Source organism: Dama dama, chromosome 20 (genome assembly GCF_033118175.1).
Source record: "Dama dama isolate Ldn47 chromosome 20, ASM3311817v1, whole genome shotgun sequence".
Lineage (NCBI taxonomy): Eukaryota > Metazoa > Chordata > Mammalia > Artiodactyla > Cervidae > Dama > Dama dama.
This window is the reverse complement of record NC_083700.1, coordinates 4,723,312-4,743,737: the sequence shown is the minus strand read 5'-3', so window position 1 is coordinate 4,743,737 and position 20,426 is coordinate 4,723,312. Positions and strand designations below refer to the sequence as shown.

At 50.3% G+C, this 20,426-nt stretch overlaps 1 protein-coding gene across 2 annotated transcripts in view; it reads left to right on the top strand.

Moving 5' to 3' along the window:
- UCK2 (uridine-cytidine kinase 2) overlaps positions 1-17,412 on the top strand; it is a 90,518-nt gene extending 73,106 nt beyond the window's left edge. For both annotated transcript variants that reach the window (XM_061120209.1, XM_061120211.1), the window contains exons 4-7: positions 4,292-4,434; positions 10,163-10,260; positions 12,017-12,065; positions 13,395-17,412. In XM_061120209.1, coding sequence (XP_060976192.1) covers positions 4,292-4,434; positions 10,163-10,260; positions 12,017-12,065; positions 13,395-13,534 — 430 coding nt within the window. In that variant the 3' untranslated portion in view covers positions 13,535-17,412. The remainder of the gene's footprint in view (positions 1-4,291; positions 4,435-10,162; positions 10,261-12,016; positions 12,066-13,394) is intronic.
- Positions 17,413-20,426: the final 3,014 nt, after the last annotated feature.

Here is a 20,426-nt window from a genome sequence, read left to right as displayed (position 1 = left end):
TTCTGTGAGACTTTGTGAACATCTAAGACCCCAAATCAGTCCTGGGTATTCATTGTAAGGACTGATGCTGAAGCTGAAACTCCAGTACTTTGGCCACCTCATACGATGAGTTGACTCAATGGAAAAGACCCTGATGCTTGGAGGGATTGGGGGCAGGAGGAGAAGGGGACGACAGAGGATGGGATGGCTGGATGGCATCACCGACTCGATGGGCATGAGTTTGAGTAAACTCCGGGAGTTGATGATGGACAGGGAGGCTTGGCGTGCTGCGATTCATGGGGTCGCAAAGAGTGGGACATGACTGAGCAACTGAACTGAACCGAACTGAACTGAAGACCCAAACACTTCCCCCAGCTCTCAAGGGCCACTTGCAAGGGACCCAGCCATTCAGGGTTAACTGATCCCGTTCCACCCTTAAGTTTTTTGTGGTGACTACAAATGAATTTTGGGCGAAAGCTGAGAAGTCACCTATTCTCTGTAAATACCTGTCTCTGATCTCCCCTTCTTTATTGTAAGGAATAATTCTCAAGTGAGAAGGGTGTGCTGGGTCGTCCCAAAAGCTCTAATACTCCAGGTTTCTTCTGTGAACCTTACAGCCCGTCTCTAAACTCCTGAACAGAACATCACACCATACATGGCTTCTGGCACATCTTGGGCTAGTAGTTGCTCAATAAATGTTGCTTTTAGCTCTAAACCGTTTCGAAATTGTCTCGCACCTAGAGCTTCATGTAGATTAGGGAAGTGATTGATTCCAGCTTCTGGGGGCACCACCCATGGGGCAGGCAGTTCTGTTCTCCTTACTGTCCCAGGACTGAAGAGGCATGACCAAATTGCAACAGTCAGCAGTCTTCTTAGTCTTTATCAGTTAGGCGAGCTCTCAGCACAGACAGTGTCATTGTAAGCGCAGCGCCGTCTGTGTGTCTTCCAGACGGAACCCTAGAAATCCCAGGAAACAAATGTTTTCTTTGTTTCCCAGCAGAGCCTTTCCGCCCTCGTCTTGGCCCAGGGCAGCTGTCTAGAGTGACTCGTTATTTCGCCCACTTGTTGATCTCTTTTTCTCTCCATCTTGCTTCCAAATTCTGCCCAGTTTGCTTCCTTATCCTGAGCCATAGTGGGCACCGTTTTTCCAGTACCTGACATTATCCCAGAGAGACTGATATGTCTCAACCCTGGCTGCAGACATAGCTGGGGGAGCCTTTTTTTTTTTTTTTGTGACAACCTTGGTGGACCTAGAGGGTATTATGCCAAGTGAAATCAGTCAGCCAAAGACAGATACTTTATGATTTTATATATTATTAGACTCTAAAACAGAGAAGGCAATGGCACCCCACTCCAGGACCTTGCCTGGAAAACCCCACGGACGGAGGAGCCTGGTGGGCTGCATGCAGTCCATCCATGGGGTCGTGAAGAGTCAGACACGACTAAGTGACTTCACTTTCACTTTTCACTTTCATGCATTGGAGAAGGAAATGGCAACCCACTCCAGTGTTCTTGCCTGGAGAATCCCAGGGACGGGGGAGTCTGATGGGCTGATGTCTATGGGGTCCAGAGAATCGGACATGACTGAAGCAACTTAGCAGCAGCAGACTCTAAAAACAAAACAAATGAACAAACAAGAAAACAGAGACAATGGTCATAGGTACAGAGAACGAACTGGTAGTTGCCAGAAGTGAAGGGGTAGGGAAGAAGAAATAGTCAGGGAGGTTAAGAGGTACAGATTTTCAGCTACAAAATAAGTGAATCACAGGTATGAAGTGTACAGTGTGGGGAACTTACTCAGTAATAATATCTTTGTGTGGTGACAGGTGATAACTAGACTTACATGGTAATGATTTTGGAATGTATAGAAATATCAAATCACTGTGTTGTGTACCGGCAACTGACATAGTGTTGTAGGTCGATTATACTGCAGAAAAACAAACCAACTAAGTAATAGAAAAAGAGATCAGATTGTTGCTACTGCCACAGGGGGTTGGGGAATGGGGAGATAGGGTTTGTGGAGGAGGGAGAATTAGATGAAGATAATCAAAAGGTACATGCTTCAGCTTGTAAAGATAAATAAGAACTAGGAATGTAATCTACAATACAATATAGGTAACACTGCTGTATGTTCTGTGTGAAAGTAGTTAAGAGTAAATCCTAAGAGTTCTCGTCACAAAATTTTTTTTCTATTTATTTGATATTTATTTTATATGAGATGATGGATGTTCACTAACCCCATTATAGTTATCATTTCATAATGTAAGTCAAATCATTTTGTGTATACCTTAAACTTATACAGTGCTTTATATCTTAATAAAATCTGGAGACGCAAATGTAAATTTTAAAAAAGTAATGTATAAGTATGAAAAAAGAAATTCTAGAAATGGGAAACACAATGGCAAAATTTTCAAACTCAGTAAATGTATTATCAGCAAAGTGGAAGAAAAAACTCAATTCAGACAATAGAGGACTGATGTGAAGAAATCATCCGTTAATGTATTAATGCCTTAATGGATGAAGAAAGAAAAAGAGAGGAAAAAAAACAAAAAAGATTAAGAGATGTGGCTGGTAGTTCAGACCTGAAAAATATTTAATCATAAGGAAAGGGAAGAGAATAAAGGCAATATCTGAAGAGATAATAGCTTAATTTTTTCCCAGAACTAATGAAATCAAATCCTTAGATTTCATGCCCTACAATCCCAAACGGGAGAGATAAAAAACAAATGTACAAATGAGTTCTACTTTTGGAATTGATTAATTCCAAATTAATTGTGGCCTGACAGTTAATTTTTGTGCCTGCTGCAGTTGTATTTCAAAGTTTTGTACAAAATCGTGTGTATACTTAAACCACATATTTTTGTTAATTGTGTTAGACTTTCCATTTCCTTCTTTATCTGTCAGTTTCTAAAATAAAGAAGTTAGAAGTCTCTCCAATACGAATGTGGATGCAGTTTGTCTTGGTATTTTTATCTGCTCAATATACTGCAAACCTCTCCTGTTAAGTAAATAAAGTTTCATGACTTTAAAAAAAAAAGAAAGGAAGAAATACCTGGGGAGCTTTTAAAAAGTACTGATACCCTAGCTACACCCTAGACTAATGAAATCAGAGCCCCAGGGGAGTAGGGTCCAGGAATAAGTACTTGTAAAAGCTCCCCAGATGATTCTTTGTGCATCAGGAGTTACACCACTGTTCCAGAGTCTCCTGACTGCTCTAACCTGGCCCTTTTCTGCCGTCTTTTATGCTCCATGTTCTCTGCTCCAACAGTGCTGCCTTAGAGTTTAGACCCGAGCCCAAGGGTCTGAGCCAATAAAGAATCAAAGCATGTTTATGGGAAGGAAGTTCCTCCTCAGCGGGCAGCTGCTGTTGACTTCCCTATGTTTGCACAAATAAAGCCTATCATCTTAGGGAGCTTTTGAAATGAATGTTTGGTTTTCTTCACGAATGTCTGCTGCTCTGCCAGTCAGGGCCAGTGGTGGCCCTTGCAGCGGTGTCCTTACTTCCCTTCCAGTGAATTCTGAAGTGAGGTGCAATGTGGTTTTAGGACAGAAGCAAAGATGAAAGAGTGCAGTGAAAGTCGCGGCAGGGCAGAGGGAGGCCCCATCAGGCCCCTCCACTTGTTTTCACTGCCCCAGCTTTTGAAGAGTCATATTTACCTTAGGATCTCTCTGCCTTGGGCTTCCCAGCCCCGTGGGTGGGTGGATGACGTGATGTGTGTCTCTGCTTTGCTGAAGAAGAGCCAAAGCAGGCAGGTCTGGGGCTGTTTCCTCCTTCCACAGAGATCCTTCCCGTCCCAGTCTCTCATCTAAAGCTTTCTTATCCCTACCTTTCCCTCTGCCCCTTCTCTCTTCCTCCCAGTTGCCTCAGCACTGGGGGAGGGGATGGGCTTCTTGGGAGAAAACAGAGTTTCTGTTTTGGAAGTTCAGAGTGTGAGGTTCCATACCTGCCAGGACTCAGAGCGTTCCTAGGGATGCCTCGGGGCAGGGGTGGGGTGGGGGGCGGGGAAGTGCTCACATCTCCTTTTGTCTGTCTTTATTTTTCATTTAACAGCAGATTTTTTTTCTTCCAAGGAGAGGGACGTAGGCCCTCTATTTCTGCTTTATGGTGAAAGCTCCAAAGAGCTGGTTACGGGAGACCTTTGCCCCAGCCGTACTGGCTCTCATCTTAGGTCTTCCATGGTGGTCCAAGGGCTCTGTGAGGCTCTGCTTAAACCCTTTCGGCCCCTTTTCGGTCCAGGGGGTGGAACTCCAGACTCCCTCTTCCCTGCTGCTCCCACCTGGCCCAGCCCATCTTCTGCCCTCTGCTTTGCAGGAAGGAGGAGACGGTTACTGTCTACCCCGCAGATGTGGTGCTCTTCGAAGGGATCCTGGCCTTCTACTCCCAGGAGGTGCGAGACCTGTTTCAGATGAAGCTTTTTGTGGACACAGATGCGGACACCCGGCTCTCCCGCAGAGGTGCGTTCCAGAAGCCACCGACGGCCCATCGGTGGCCTGCGACAGCCCCCTGAGTCTGGGGCTTCCCCCCGGGTGGGCTCGTGTCCCTGGGGCCCAGCCCGGGCCAGTCACTCTTGCCACAGGGATGTCCTGCTGCCCAAACACTTGGTGACATTTGAGGAGGGGTTAGTTTCACTCAGTATTTTGTTAAAGGTTTGTGAGGTCACAGACATGAAATAAGAAGTTTACCTTATGGTTTTGCTGGGGAGAAGTTTGGCTCAGTGCTCGGTTCCCTGTGATTTCCCCATAGGTGGCCCAATCAAGATGGGGACTCACTGAGGCACATCTGCGGGCAGGAGCACCCTCTGCTGGCAGTGCTGGGCAGCTGGTCCCATCTGCCCATTCCCCTTGCCCTTTGCTGTCCAGAAAGTTCTGCGAAGCTTTGGTCACTCTGTCCAGCCAGCCTGGGAGCACGGTTGGTTGTCTCCTCTGAATACCTTGCTTCAGCATGTGTGGAAGATGCTGAAATGCTAGTTGCAGGAAGCGGAGCCTGTGGATTCAGCCCCGGGGCCCAGAGCAGAGAGCAGGCTTCGTGGGAGAAGCGGGGTCAGGACGTGGATGTGCTGGGCTGATGGCGTAGGCAGCCCGAGAAGGCTGCGAACATAGACACTGTGGCCGGTTAGCACTGGGGATGACGGGGAGGGCTGTCGTCTGCGGGTGGCATCTTGGGGCATGAACCATTGAGGAGAGATGGGGAACTCAGCAGAGTTGGAGCCGACAGGACACAGCCTAGGCAGCGGGGTGGACGTGACTGAGGAGAGGGATGAAGGGTGACTGAAGTTTTAGTCCCATCATGTGGAGGCGGGGCGACACAGGATACTCCAGGCTTAGCCCTTAGTCACAGAGCAAGTCAGTAGCAGATTCAGATTTCGTAAGCCCCAACCCAGAGCCTTCCAACCTCAAAGTGTGTGAAGTTTTCCCTTTTCCAGTTCCTGAAACAAATTTGTTGTTTATCCAGTTTAGTGTGCTTATCGCAAGAACTGTAAATGGAAATGGCAGAATCTAGAGAAATGAGTCCCTGGGATTTGCTCTCCTAAGAAGTAATAGGATTCATACTCTGTAAGTCAGGGAAGCTGCACTTCGCCTCCCAGGTAGCCTGGGGGAGGGGGGTAATCCGATGGAGTGAAGAGAATTCTAGTCCCAGCAGAGCTTCCCCTAGCTTTGTGACTGTGGTGGCTCTTGTGACCTCCTAGGCATTTTTTTTTTAATGGGTAATATGAAGGAAACAGTCCTGTTTTTTAGGGTCTTGACACAGGCCAGGTAAGGATTGCATGGTCTTTTTTGACAGATAATTGAGACTTGAGCCTGAGAATCTCTTATGCATCTGATCCCAGGGTCTGGTTCATAACTTCATCCGTGAACCCAGGTCCTGCCCAGGCAGGACTCTCAGCTCTTCTGCTTGGATATCCATGTTAGCTTGCCCGATTTGGGAGGCATCATTGGGGGGAAAATGGGAGTCAGATGAACTGGACTTTATTTTAATCCTGGTTTTACCATTTAGATCCCCTGAAGAAGGGAATGGCAACCCACTCCAGTATTCTTGCCTGGAGAATCCCATGGACAGAAGAGCCTGGCGGGCTAAGTCCATGGGGTCGCAAGGAGTTGAACACAACTGAGCGACTAACACTTGCAGCTTCTTTCACTTTTCACTGTTTAGTAGAAGTGTGACTTGGAGCAGGTTGTGTTTTAACCTTTTTGTGCCTTATTTTCCTACTGGTTGATCATGTAATGATTAGTTAGTACTCCTAGGATAGTTGCGCTGTTAGAGGTAATGCCTGGTGATGGCTTTAGTTGATAAATGTCAACGTGGCAGATCAGAAACCTGCTTCATTTGAGATGGTGGCTGATGTTCTGTTTTCCCTAGTGTTCTGTCAGGACTTGTCAGAACCTCAGTAGACATGTCCTCGGGAGCTGGTAACACCTGGTCTGATATCATCATTAGTCCAGCAGGTGGTACTAACGTCCCAGGGGATGGAGTGATGCCTGAGAGAGAAGCTAGTACAAAAAATGTGGAAATTGGAACCACGTTTTGTGGTGTGACACGTCTGATTTAGCTGGATGCTTGTGGGATAGATTGGGTAGATCTTACACTAGGACCCTTATGTGAGATGGGGGAGAGGCGTGGGTAACAGTGGCCTCTCCTGGGTTTCTCATGGCCAGCTCTGCACCCTTGCCTGGCCTGGCGCCCCTGCGGCAGCTCACTGTCTGCTTTTGGATCCGCCATCCTGTCACGTCATCTATTGCCGAGTTACTCTCCTGCTCATCTAGTGGGACTTCCCAAATGCTGTTTCTACAAACTCACTGTCTGCGTAGGACAGGAAAGCGCGCTGTGTGGGCTGGGGTGGGGTGGGGTCAGGGAGAGGGAAGGAGGGCCGGTCAGGAGCTGTGGAGCAGGAGAACACTCCTGGGGACTCGGGCGAGTGCCGTGGTCTTACTGTCTGTGGGTCACGTTCTCCCGGAAGGGAGGGAGGTCTGCACCAAGTCTCACGGTCTTGGGAAGGCCTTCCTTCCTTCCTGGGGGCCCCTTGGTGTCTAGGGAATTGATCTCCTCCCAGCAAAGCCTGCCGTGCCTCCCTCTCTATGTGAGTGTAACCTGGCCTTGGATCAGAGAGGGCCTGCGGTGGGGCTCTGGGACTGCTGGCCTCAGGCCCCTCCTGCCACGGCTCTGCGCAGTTTACACAGAATTAGGGCTTCACTGAGCCTTGACGTAGGTGGTTTGTTCTTTTACTAGAATAACACATCTCCCCAACTGATCTTTAGAGGGAATTGACAACCGTGGAGGAATTGTGTTTGTTCTGGGCCTTCTACGTTTGATTCTTGGCTCTGGCTGACCAGAAGCAGCACAGGCTGATTTGGAAGGGCGGAGTGGAAGCCAGGCAGGGAAGAGCAGGCCTGTGGTTTCCTGCCCTTTACCCTGCAGGGCACGCTGAGATGACCTGTCCAGGCCCAGCAAGTGTGCCGGGGTCGGAGTGGTGACCAGGGCCCGGTTCTGAGTCTCTGGAGACTCCGGTTTGTGCCAAAGTCTTGTTCTGATTCAGTGGTTGGCTTGGTTACGTTTCCTGAATCTGAGGAGGAGGGCATTTCAGTGTTGTGAACTAGCTGGTCCCAAGTTGTCCTGGGCTCAAGGAGGGGTCCCGTCTGTCTAAGGTGATAATTTGATGGAAGGCTCTTGGGAGCAGAGGTGGGCAATGCCTTCTGGCTTTGCGTGTTCCTGGTGTCTGGACAGCGTTCTGGCCCAGTGCTGTCTCCTCTTCCAGCGTGGAAGCTGCAGGATATCTCCTTCCTGTCTGCCTGTTTCTCTCCACATGTCTGCCCTCCCCTCCCCACTGAAACCCCACACTCACCTTCCCAGCAACTCTCTGGGACTCCCACCCCCACCCCCACTGGGTCCAGCCTGCTTAGCTGAGTTCACAGTTCGTGTCCTCTTGATGGTCTGCTCTATCAGGGAGCCACCCCTCTCCTGAAGCTTCCCCAGGTCCCATCACCTTCATAATTGTAGTATCTTAGGCTTACTGAACACACATCATGTGCCAGCCATGGCGCTGAAGAATTTTCTGCACATCTCCAATCTTCCTAAGTGACAGCTTTGTGAGACAGGTTGCTGTTGTGGTCTCTGCTTTACAGTTAAGGAAAATGAGCTTTTTGTCTGAGGCCACAAAGGTAGTAGTTAATGGGGTCAGGATTCAAATAGGGTCAGTTTTGCCCCCATCACTCCAGATGATGGGGCAAGAGCAGCTTTGGGCTCCAGGGCAGAGGCAGGTGTGATTCACCTGCTCCACCCTCTCTGTCCCCTCCTGTTCCTCACTCCTGTGACATGACGGGTGAGGCTCTAGGTCCGCAAGGCACAGGAGAGCTGCAGACGTGGGCCGAGGGCAGCGGCAGAGCATTGTGAAAGGGGAGAGTTCATGCGTGTGTGTGTCCTGGGGGAGGATGGAGATTTCCACAGTGCTGAGGCTGTCGGCAGTTGTGTGAAATGCGTGTCTTGCAAAACAAATCCAACATTGGGCTTTTGCAGGGTTTTGAGTCAAAGCTGCTGAAGTGCAGGCCTGTGTTTGCTTTTTATTTTTCCCCAGCTCTGATGCCCTTTTGGTCTGACTTCTTTTTTTCTTTGGGCTTTATCTGGAGACATGTGAAGAGCTGGAGGCCACACGGGCTGTGTGTTTTGGTGAGCTCAGCCCCTTGGCCCACAGGCCGGCACTCTGGAGGCCCATGGGGCTGAGCCACGTGGCAGCCGTTGGCGCTCCTACTTGGCCGCTGAGTGTCCCTGGCAGAGCAGCGGGGACAGCTGGAGCAGCGCCCCAGTCCAAATGCCCGAGAAGACCATTTCCTGGCTGGGTTGGGCTGGGCATGCAGGCAGTGGGGTTTGTGAGGCAAATCCTGACAAGTTAGGGACCAACCAACCATTTTATTACCAGGGCTCATGGGGGGGAAGACCCTTGTGAATTGCAGAGCTGGAAGTCAGTGATGGTAGCAGTGTATTAGCTGGGTTTCTGGAATGGGGTCTTCCTGACAGTTTTCTAGCCATCTGATCTTACAGACTTCACACCAGCCTGGACTGTAACCACAGACACTCTCTGTTTCCTGCCCCTGCCCACGTGCGTGTGTTCCTGTGTGTGTGCATACACGTCAACAGAATTATTTACAGACACGACTTTCCAGAAATGCACTGACAAGTATTCCCTGTGTTGGTTTACAGTGAGTTTCATCCCATGCTGAAACGATTACTTGAGAAGTGATTGAGAGGAGCCAAGGGTCCACTGCAGATGATTGTCGATCAATTGATACACTTCTGGGGTGGGAGGGAAAGATTTTCATAGCCATGATTGAAAACATTTGTAGGGAGGGGTTGCTTTTGGTATGGGAATCAAACTCACTTGCTGAGTTTGGGAGAAACTCAGGCCCAGGGAGGCTAGTGTCCAGTGGCAGAACCAGGATTCTGGACCGTTTTCTGTGCTTTGACAAAAGACTGTTAAAAGCAGCGTTTGATGCGGTAAACACCCCCCACCCTCAAGGAGGAAGGAGGTGGAAGGAAGATGATAAGTTTGGGTCCCACGGGGCTGCCTCACAGCTCTGGCCTGCCTCACAGCTCTGGCCCATGGTCTCTGACACCTCAGTTTTCTCAGCTTTTGCTTAGTGGTCTCCTCTGTGTCTGAGGGGGGCTGGAGCTTCTGCCTGGTGGAGGAGAGCCAGGCCGACAGAGGGGGCACATCCACAGAGGGTGTTCATGCTGCCAGCCTGAACACAGGTGAGTACATACGAGAGTAACGAATAAGGACGGCAAAGGAGACACCTCCTGGCAACCTGCCCCTCTTGCCAGGAAGCCCCACCACTTCTCTGGGCCCAGTCTACTTCCTGTTATGAGCTTGTCCTACCTTTTCTGGGGGTTCACAATGAAGTTTTATTTGGGTCAAGTGTTGCTTAAAATGAGAAGACTAATGGCCTTTCCCAGAAAACTTTTGCTTCGAGAGCATTTTGTCACAGCTGAATTTGACTGTACAAGACGTGAAAATTCAACTTGTTTTTCCCAAAGCTGCTGCTGACTGGCTCTTGGTCCAGTCTCTCAGGAATCCGGCATGTGAATCATCCAGAGTCCTTGTGGAGCTTGTGTGATCCTGATCCGCCTCGCGAAGGGCGGACATGTGTTGACTCATGCACCGTTTCTTGATTCTTGTTTTTCCTTCTCTTCTAGTATTAAGGGACATCAGCGAAAGAGGGAGGGACCTTGAGCAGATTTTATCTCAGTACATTACATTCGTCAAGCCTGCCTTTGAAGAATTCTGCTTGCCAGTGAGTTGTTCTTGTTTTTCACTGAATTTAGTCTTTAAAGTGTAGTCAAACAAATAAAGGTCTGTCCATTGAGCTCCCTGGCCAGGATCTCGCTCGCTCCTCTGGCTGCTCCTCTGTCCTAGAGCCCCAAGAAAGGGCAGTCCCTGGTGCTTTGCCTGCTACATGGGGGCTCTATCCTGCCACTCTGTTTTGGGGTGGCCCTTCAGGCTCCTGCTGTCCGATATTCCTGCCAGCTGCACACTTCTTGCTTAGGGAGCTTATGGGGAGGCATTTTATTGAGGGCGCATCGTATCCAAGGGTAGACTTGACCACTTGGGTCTTCAGAAGATTGGTGATGGTTGGCATGTTGGTGCCTGAGACCTCAGCTGCAGAGGCTTCCCTTCTGAATCTCTTCGGCCACCACCTTTGAGCCCTGTTCTGAGCTTGTCATTGGTCCCTATGTGAGTTCCCCTTTGGGAGGTGTACCATGGAGGAACAGGCTTCCTGTACTTCTACCCTGGCCCAGGCTCGTCAGGCCTGCCCGTGAGCTGGGACCTCTCTAGTGAGATGACTTTCAGAGAAGGAAGGGTAGAGACTGGGCAATGTGCAGCTTTTAGTGAATCAGCCCTCAGCCTAGGAAACAGCCCAGCTTCCTGCGGAAAGTCAGGTGACCGTCTGGGGAAGGCTGTCAGGGACAAGAGGTGTGGCGTGGTGGGAGTGTGAAGGAGGAAGGCGTGGGAGATAGCCTAGCTTTGGAAAGAGTTTTAACTCAGGAGGCTCATCCCTCCTCATACGTCTCCTTCGGGCTGGCCACACCATGTTCTCACTCCTTAAGAATTTAGAGCTTGGTTCTGAGAGAGTGAGAGGGGCTGGGACTTCGCCTGGTCTTGGCTGATGCTTTTAGGGAGACTGGCTCATGTGGGCTATTGCGAAGCAGTGTAGGGTGGGAACTTCTCTACTTCTCCTAATATTAATAATTAACTTCTTTCTTCTGTACTGGAGAACTGTGATCCCAAGCTGTCTTTGTTTCTTCAAGTATGTCCGTAGGTTTTGCTTCAAAACCGACTTGACTTTTGTTTCAGATCCAGAACCAGGCAGGCGGTGTGAGTCAGCCTGAGTAACCCTGATGCCCTGCTCATTCCCTGGGGAGGCCTGGGTCACAGGATTAGGTTTCTGGGAAGAGGGCAGAGGTGGCTGTGACGCTCTGAAATTCTGTCCATCCATCTGAGGACCTCTCTGCTCTTTCTAGCTTAATAATAAGAATAGAAAGTATTCTTTTTGGACATAGATTAAGTTTACTGCCAACTTCCTGCCGTCTAACTTGGTTGTAGTGGAACTCAGAATTTACGTAAGTATTTTCTAGGTTGTTTCCACTCGTTCCCACTGTGCAGCCCCTGAGCCCAGGGAAGACCAGCTCACTTTGCGTAAGCCAGGAGCTGGTACCTGGTACATCCTCTGCCTAGTGCAAGTTGGGTCTCAGTGGCCATTCAACAGCTGTAGTCTGCTGTATTTGGTTTCCAAGACCATGTTCATTGTGCAGGTTGTAAGCTGAAAAAGTGTTAAATGTTAATGAGAACTCAGGAAGAAGCTGATCTATTATAAATTAGATAAAGTGGATAAAATATATTACATTTGAAGTCACAGATTATTGCCCTACCGGATTAGTAGGCGAAGGCTGGCCCTTTCTCCACATTCCCTTGGAGAAGGGCTTGGGCCAGCTTCTCTCTTTAATGCATTGTAATCCATCTAACGTGTTATAAATTATCTTTCTCCACAGACAAAGAAATACGCTGACGTGATCATTCCTAGAGGCGCAGATAATCTCGGTGAGTCCTCGTGGGGTGCCATGCATGGGGCATGACTCCTCCCTTTGTCACTTATACTTTGGATAGGATGTGGTGACCAAACAAGGCTCTGTAGGTGTGGCTGAGGCCCTGGCTGCTGCTGTGAGCCAGAAAGGGATTTATACCTACACACCCAGTGTCAAGGACAGGCCACTGTGTTTATGCATATACATAAGCGGGGGCAGACATGAACTTGTTCTTGCTTCTCTGGCAGTGATCAGAGGCCAGTGGATACCTTCTGCTGTTGTTCCCAGTGATACCTGGGCACTGTGTATCTAAGGCCATTTTTTAGTTAAAGCAGAGTTCCTTCTTAATTTCATTTAGAAAGATCAAGGTAGCTTTTCCTGAGGGGAAAAGGATTTTTACTACTGTGTATTTATGCATTAGCTTTGCCTTGTCTAGAAAGTAGGAATATCCCTGGATTTAGGCATAATGGGGCAGAGTTGAATTGGGAGAAGACCCTGTTTTCCTATTCTCTTTATAATTTATTTCAGTTTTCCTCTGCTTAAAAAGTTAATTTTTTGCTGAGCCATTTGGGAGTTAGTCACGGCAATGAAAATTTCACTATGTATTTCTTTATTCAAGCCACCGTGTGCTCATCACATCCAGGACACTTAATACTGACTTAATCTCCTTTAACCTTCCTCAGCCTTTCTTTGTTTTTTTGTGACACTACATTTTTGAGGAGTACAGGCCCGTTTTTATAGAACAGCTCTCAGCTTGGGTTGGCCTTTGTGTCCTCGTGATTGGCTTCAGCTCATACAACGTGGCGAATACCCTGGGGGAGCCGTGTTCTTGGGGCATCACCCCAGAAAGCACTTGATGTTTATCTTGTTTTCAGTGATGTTAGCATTGATCATGTGCTTGAAGCATACGATTTGTTTCTAAGGCTGAGGAAGGAGAGTCCAGTCTTACCTTTGGAGGAGAGGGCCTTCTGTGGGGTTCCCTGTCTTTGGGGTGGGGAACTGGTAGGCTCCCTGGTGGAATGGCCAGAACAAAGGCCAGTCCTCACGTCTGCAGAATTTGGGTTGGTTGCTTCCATCCAGTTCGTGCGTCTGATCGCATCTTGATAGGAAGCCTTATGTTCAGGGCTGACTGTGTCCCGGACTGTCCTACTCTGAGACTCCTGCGGGGTCATATGAGCCCCCATAGAGGGCTGGGGAGGTTGGGGGACTTGCCCACGGGCAGCGGAGCCGGCTTCCTGGGGCGGTTTTCCATGTCCGGCTCCGGGGTGCCCTCCACCCAGACAGCCCCGCAGACCTGCCCCCTCCCGCGCGTGCCCCTGACGCTCTGCCCTCCTCTGCCCCGCAGTGGCCATCAACCTGATCGTCCAGCACATCCAGGACATCCTGAACGGGGGGCTCTCCAAGCGGCAGACCAACGGCTATCTCAACGGCTACACCCCTTCACGCAAGAGGCAGGCCTCGGAGTCCAGCAGCCGGCCCCACTGACCCCGTCCCCAGGGGCCCGGAGGAGGGGGCAGGAGGCACTGTGCACCCGTGCATATGGTTTCCTGTGACATTGCTGTATTTAAGAAAACACCATGGAGATGAAATGCCTTTTTTTTTTTTTTTTTTTGGTACTTTGGAGCAACGAATTGAAACACAAGTTGACCCTGAGCTTAAATGACAAACTGTGCCAACTACTACTGGTGATGCCTAATTATGAGTCCAACGTGTAACCAGTTATAAATACATACATATATATATATATATATATATATATATATAAAAGGATCTATTTTTGTGTAAATGTACAAATACTGTACAGCTGTTTGCCGTAAGTATTCTGCAGGAGGGCCTGTCCTTGAGTGTGTTGGGGGCTGGACCTGGGGTTTCACTGGAGGCCCGGTGCCCGGCGTGTGCCCCGCGGGGCAGGTTCGGGTGGCTGTGGAAGGGAGGCTCGGGGCTCGTGGCTCTCAGCGTCTGTGTGACTCACTGGAAGTGGAGTTTGGAAACTTTGATCACCTCCCCTGCCAGATGCTACCTTCTTGGAGCTGGAGCTTTAGGATAATGTGGATAAGAGATCCTCTTTTATTTTTTCTTCTCTCTCTCTCTCTCTTTTTTTTTTCTGAGTTGAAATTAGGCAAGACCTCAATTAAAAAATCAAACTCAGGGAAGAAGCCCACTGCGGGGCATGAGTCTTCTGTGTTTTCTTCTTGCCCCCACCCCACCTCTGGCTGCTCAGGCAGCCCTCTGTCTCCTTCCTCACTCACCCGCTTCCGAAGACCAGAGCGGCTCCTCCCTCCTTCCCTGGTGGGGATGCGATGGGGTCACTTCCTGACAGAGTGGGGAAAGAACGACTGTGCCTGAGATGCTGACGTCTGCCGGGGAGGCCACCAGTGATAGTCCTCGGGCTCTCCCCCAGATGCTGGGGTGCACAGTGGACCCTCGCAGCCTGGGCTTTGGTTGAGGACCTCTCCTGGCAGCCGGCCCCTCCCAGGGCAGCCAGGGAGCTCTGCTGTGTGTTTGTTCCTCGACCTGAGGGGTTTGCAGCGAGGTGAAGACAGCAGGGGCCGTGACAGGCAGCATCCCGGCCATGCAGATTCACTTATCTACCATGCAGCCCCGTCACCCGGCGGCTGGGCACAAGAGGCGGGGAGGAAGAGTAGCGTTTTTAAATTACAACTTGGAGTCTTAGGCTGAAAACATTTGGGCTGGAGAATTCTAGCTTTCCCCGAGGCTCCCTCTTGGTGGAAACTTCCTTCTTTGGAAGCAGTACCGATTCCTGAAGATTCCTGGTGGGGGGGGGGGGCGGTGGGGCTGGAGGAAGCAGCAGACCTAGTGAGATGGAGAAGCTGTGAGTATAGTGTGCTAAAGCCTCATCTTTGAACTGCAGGAGAGCCAGAACCTTTTCATCTCAGCGTGGACCATCTCAGTGCTTGATAGGCTACGCCCTTAGTTATTCCCTTGTGGCTGCCACAGCCTGAAACATTTTGGGGATCCCTTCTCCTTCCATTGCTTTTGTAGCCCCTTGGAGCCATTCTGATAAGTCCAGCACCATTAACTCTAGTCACATTGAGTTGTTCCTGTAGGCTCAGCCTCACCCGGTTTGCTTCCCCCCTTTCTGGACTCCATTTGACTCTAACTCTGTTGGGCTGAGTCTAAAAGTCAAACCTAATCCGCAGCAGAGCTTTGCCACCCCTGAGACCTCCAGGAGACTGGACTGCTCTGGAAGGCTCTTGAAGGAGCCCCCGAGGGCAGCAGCTGCCGAGTTGGAGCAGGGGAAGGCCCCTAAGGTGCCTGCTCTGAAGGCCAGTGCCCGGCGGGTTGGCTGAGTTCTGAAGCCCTCATTTCCAAATCAGTGTTGATTATCTTTCCAGTCATGCCTTGTGTAGTTCTGAGGTGAAGGGTGGATGGCGGGCCTGGGTTAGCCCCCTGCTCTGTGGGGGCCTGTCTGTGCTCAGGGGAAGGCCCTCCGTCGCGGGGAGCCTTGGCCCTTTGGTGGGTAGCATGCTTAACTTTACTTGAAGCTCCCAGGTGCCAAACCATTCAGTGCCTTGGCTGTCTATCCTACTGCCTTGGAAGATGGAGTCTTCTCATCTCTGAGCCTTGACTTACTTAGCTGCTTTTTCATCTACTCGTGGTGTTGGGACCAAGCCTCCAGGGTTTTCCGAGTCGCCCTGTCCTTGGTGGGAAACAGTTCTCGGTAAAGTCAAAGTGTTAGTCACTCAGTCGAGTCTGACTCTTTGCCATCCAGTGGACTGCAGCCCACCAGGCTCCTCTGCCCATGGAGTTCTCCAGACGGGACTACTGGAGTGAGTAGCCATCCCCTTTTGCGGGGGATTTTCCAGACCCAGGGTTTGAACCCGGGTCTTCTGCACTGCAGGCAGGTTCTATACTGTGTGGGCCGCCAGGGAAGCCCTACCTCCTGACATCTTGGCCCACTGGCTGGGGGCTCGCTGCCTGTGCCAATGACTCCTCTGGTTCTGTGACACAGAAGGTCTGGGCCAAGGAGGGGATGGAAGCTCTGCCCTGTGGGGACCCCAGCATTTAGCCAACTGTGCATCTATCTGAACTTGCACTTTCTATGCGGCAAATCCCGGAGTTGGTATTTTAAGAGCCACTGGATCTCTGTTTTTGCTGGAGCATCGGATAGACTTATGAGGCCAGAGATGGATACTGTTTGCTGTCTGGGGAGGCAGCACGGATGAGCAGAGTAGGGCAGGGTTGGCTGTGTACGCACGGGAGTTTCTTGGCTTCAGAGACGCCCGGTGGTGCCTGCTTCTCGCACTGTGCAGGTGTTGTCCAAGGACCAAGTGTTTACAACAGGCGTTGTGTCGTGGAAAGTCCTGGGCCCACACTCCTTCTCGCTAATGGAACTTCTGCCTTCCTGGGTTTCTTGTTCTTGGGCAGCCTGAGACCAATAGGAGCAGAGAGCTGGGAGTGTGTATAAGGAAGATGCAGTGTTGTTACCTCAGGCATCATTGGATTTGGAGTGGGTAGGGTGGGCCCTCGAGAGGCGATGGTCTGTGAAGAACAGGCCGTGGAGGGTAATGCAGGAGTCTCCAGTTCACCCTTCAGAATCTGTGAACTGCAACAACCCACTGTGGTCTTGGCTGCTGGATGGTCAAGGACTTTGGCTTCCTGCCTCTCCTGGGCTGGCCTGGATGCTCGTCGTGGTGCCCTGGGTGGAATGCCAGCCTCTTGAGAGGCTGTGAGGTGCGGCTTGCGTACAAGAGGCGCCGGAGCCCAGCTGGTTCGGGCATCACCTCCTTGGCCATTGTTGTGTGGCTTCCCTGATTCGGCAACCTTGACCTGCCCCAGGGCCCAAAGCCATTGGCAGAAACTCGTAGCCTCTTGCAGGGAAATGTTCTCCTCTACCCTGAGTCTCCCACCTGCCTGTCAGTGACCACGTGGGTGAGGCAGGCGAGGGTGGTTCCGGGGCTCAGGGCTGGGCTTCTGGAAAGGGCTGGCTTCTCTGCCACTCCTACCCTTCGCCCTGACCTCAGGGTAGAGTGGGCAAAGTCTCAGTGTCCCAGCAGATGAGAGAGAGTGACAGCATGCTCGGGTAGCCGTCGGGGCGAGTCTGGAGCCGAGTCCCCCCTTTGAACTTGGTCTCTGCGCCTTCTGCGGCCCTCCTCAGGCAGTGGGCTGGCTTCAAGGTCCTGTCCGGCCACCCTTAGAGGTGGCGCGTGCCTGGCTGGCCCTGCCTCAGGAACAGGGTGAGTAGGTAAATAGAGACGTAGGCCTTGTTTTTTGTTTTTTGGTCTTTCAGATGCTTGCACTTTCTTCTTTTCCTTCTACTGCCCTGCACTTACTTGTTAGCACTTACTTAAATGACCACATCCTCTGTACTTTGCTGTAAATAAAGACTGAACAGAAAAGAACCCACTCTCGCCTCCTTTGTGGTGCTTGTGGAGGGGGAACAGTGACTGAGGCCAGTGGGTGGCAGGAGGGGTAGCGCTGTAGGCCTTCGCTGGCTGGATGTGGGCACCAGCCCGTTGTCGCTGAGCTTCCCCATCGTCTGCTGCGCCGCAGGCCTCCATGCGTGCACTTCTGCTCCATCCCTGAGGGCCAGGCCAGTCCCTGGGAGGCTTCTGTTCTCTGGCCCTGGCTGGCTCTGCTTCCTCTGAGGTCATCCAGTTTGTGCAGTGTCTTCCCTCCCTCCCCTCCCTTTGCCGTCCCTTCCTCAGCTCCAATAGTAAAAGCCAAAACAAAACCTTCTAAACCCTTATTGGGTGGAGGAGCGTTGGCATTATAACAATGAACAACTTCAAGCTGAATACACATACATACATGTGTGTGATTACCTTAAGTGACTATATCTATTTAGCTCCATTATAGTCATGCATTCAATGCAGATAACCATCAACCTCCTTGTTATTAAAAGATCTAGGCCACCCACCGCCAGAGATCTTAAAATAACTAAAATAATTGGCTTTTGCCCTCTTTGTAGCACCCAGTCCCCCTCACCCCCACCTTCTCAGTTTCCCTTTCGTCCCTTCACCCGCTGTTCCCAGGCGCCTCATCACCCTCATCGCTGTGCAAAGCTGCCCTGCTGTTCCCAGCCACTCGTCCCAAGGACAGGGGGACCCACCGAATGAGTCTGGGTCCAAAAGAACTTGAATTTCAGAGGAATCCATCTCAGAAGGCTGGTATGTTTTTAAGTAACACATAGGTGTGTATTATCAAGCTTGGTGATTACCTGCAGGCAGATGAAGACCTCGTGAGCCATGATTTAACAACCACTTTAGCTGTGATCTGGCTTTCTCTGCTCATTGCTCTCGCATCTCCCCGGTCTGTGTGCCGTGTCTGGAGCTGGGTGCTTTGCTTGGCTCAGCTTCCTTGCCGTCCGTGGGGGGCAGTGCTGCTGGCCAGTGAGCTCAGCTCTGCTTCCCCGCCGTCCGAGGGGGGCAGTGCTGCAGGCCAGTGAAGCTCCCGAGCTGCCCGCTTTCCCTCCCGAGCATCTGTCACAGTGTCCTTTGAGCCACCCACTGCTCCACAGCCTGGACTCACTAGTTTAATGACTCAGTAAGTGCTGCTTGAGTCAAACCAGCTCGACTCAGATTGAAAGAAACCTGTGAGGACCTGCATAAAAGTTCTACAGATGAGAGGTGGAGGAGACCTGGGATGTGGGAAAGTAGCTTTGAGAGGAGGGGCCACAGGGATTGATTTCTGTCATCCTCTGGCGCTGAGGGCCGTTTAAAACAGTTTAAACACATTCGCTAAAACCCAACATGAAGTTAACTTTCCATGGTTTATCTTCTCGTTAAACCGTGAACCAAAACAACAAATTAGCCAGTGGAATCAATTTGAGCCAGGACTAAAGATTTATCCGGGGCTTCCCGGGTGGCCCAATGGTAAAGAATCCACCTGTCAATGCAGGAGACATGGGGTTTGATCCCAGGGCTGGGAAGATCCCCTGTAGGAGAAAATGGTAACTCACTCCAGTGGTCTTGCCTGGGAAATCCCATGTACAGAGGAGCCTGGCGGGCTGCAGTCCATGGGGTCACAGAGTCAGACACGACTTAGCAACTAAACAACAACTTCAAAGATTTGTTTATCCATACATCTCGAATGAATGTGTAGGAGAACGTGAAATTGTGTATTACACAAACTCATTTTTCACATAGGGCAAATCTATGCTTGGCATGCCCTTTTACAATGAGGTGCCCACAGTGTGTTGCTGAGTGAGGAAGTGGCCTTGTGTTCACCACGGTTGAGTGCTGACTGCCCTGGGCCAGGGAAAGCCAGCCTAACCTCTCCTTAGGCTCACGTGTCACATGGGGTTTTATCTGACAGGCCCAGGAGGCTCTTACCAAGGGAATTGGAGTTGAGGATATTTCCAGATTCCTCTTTATCAGGGAGTGCCATGTACACCATGTACTTTCTTTTCAGTTCCTGGAATTCCTGACTTTGATGATAACTCCTGGGACTTTACCAGTCTTCAGTCCCGCAAAGTATGTAAGCAATGTGGTCCTGCTCCAGTTTTACAGAGGAAGCTAGGAAGTGGGTCAAGCTGTAGGATGAGGCTGTCTGGCATATGTCTGCCATCTAGTGGTAGAACTCATTTCTCACCAGGAGATGGCCTTGGGTCGTTGGACTAATGCTATTTATGAGAGTTGTCCGGCCTAGAAGTCTAGACTTTTTTTTTTTTTTTTTCTGGAAGATATTTATTAAAGTCTTCACTAGGGAGACAAGGAGCATCAGCTCCTACTTCTTAGTTTCTCTATTGCTACAATCTACTGTGGTGTTTCCCAAAGTTGGCCATCATCACTCAGTTCAGTTCAGTTCAGTCACTCAGTCGTGTCCGACTCTTTGCGACCCCATGAACCGCAGCACGCCAGGCCTCCCTGTCCATCACCAACTCCCAGAGTTTACCCAAATTCATGTCCATTGAGTCGATGATGCCATCCAACCATCTCATCCTCTGTCATCCCCTTCTCCTCCTGCCCTCAATCTTTCCCAGCATCAGGGTCTTTTCAAATAAGTCAACTCTTCACATCAGGTGGCCAAAGTATTGGAGTTTCAGCTTCAACATCAGTCCTTCCAATGAACACCCAGGACTGATCTCCTTTAGGATGGACTGGTTGGATCTCCTTGCAGTCCAAGGGACTCTCAAGGGTCTTCTCCAACACCACAGTTCAAAAGCATCAGTTTTTCGGCGCTCAGCTTTCTTCACAGTCCAACTCTCACATCCATACATGACTACTGGAAAAACCACAGCCTTGACTAGAGGGATCTTTGTTGGCAAAGTAATGTCTCTGGTTTTTAATATGTATCTAGGTTGGTCATAGCTTTTCTTCCAAGGAGTAAGCATCTTTTAATTTCATGGTTTCAATCACCACCTGCAGTGATTTTGGAGCCCCCAAAAAGAAAGTTTCTCACTGTTTCCACTGTT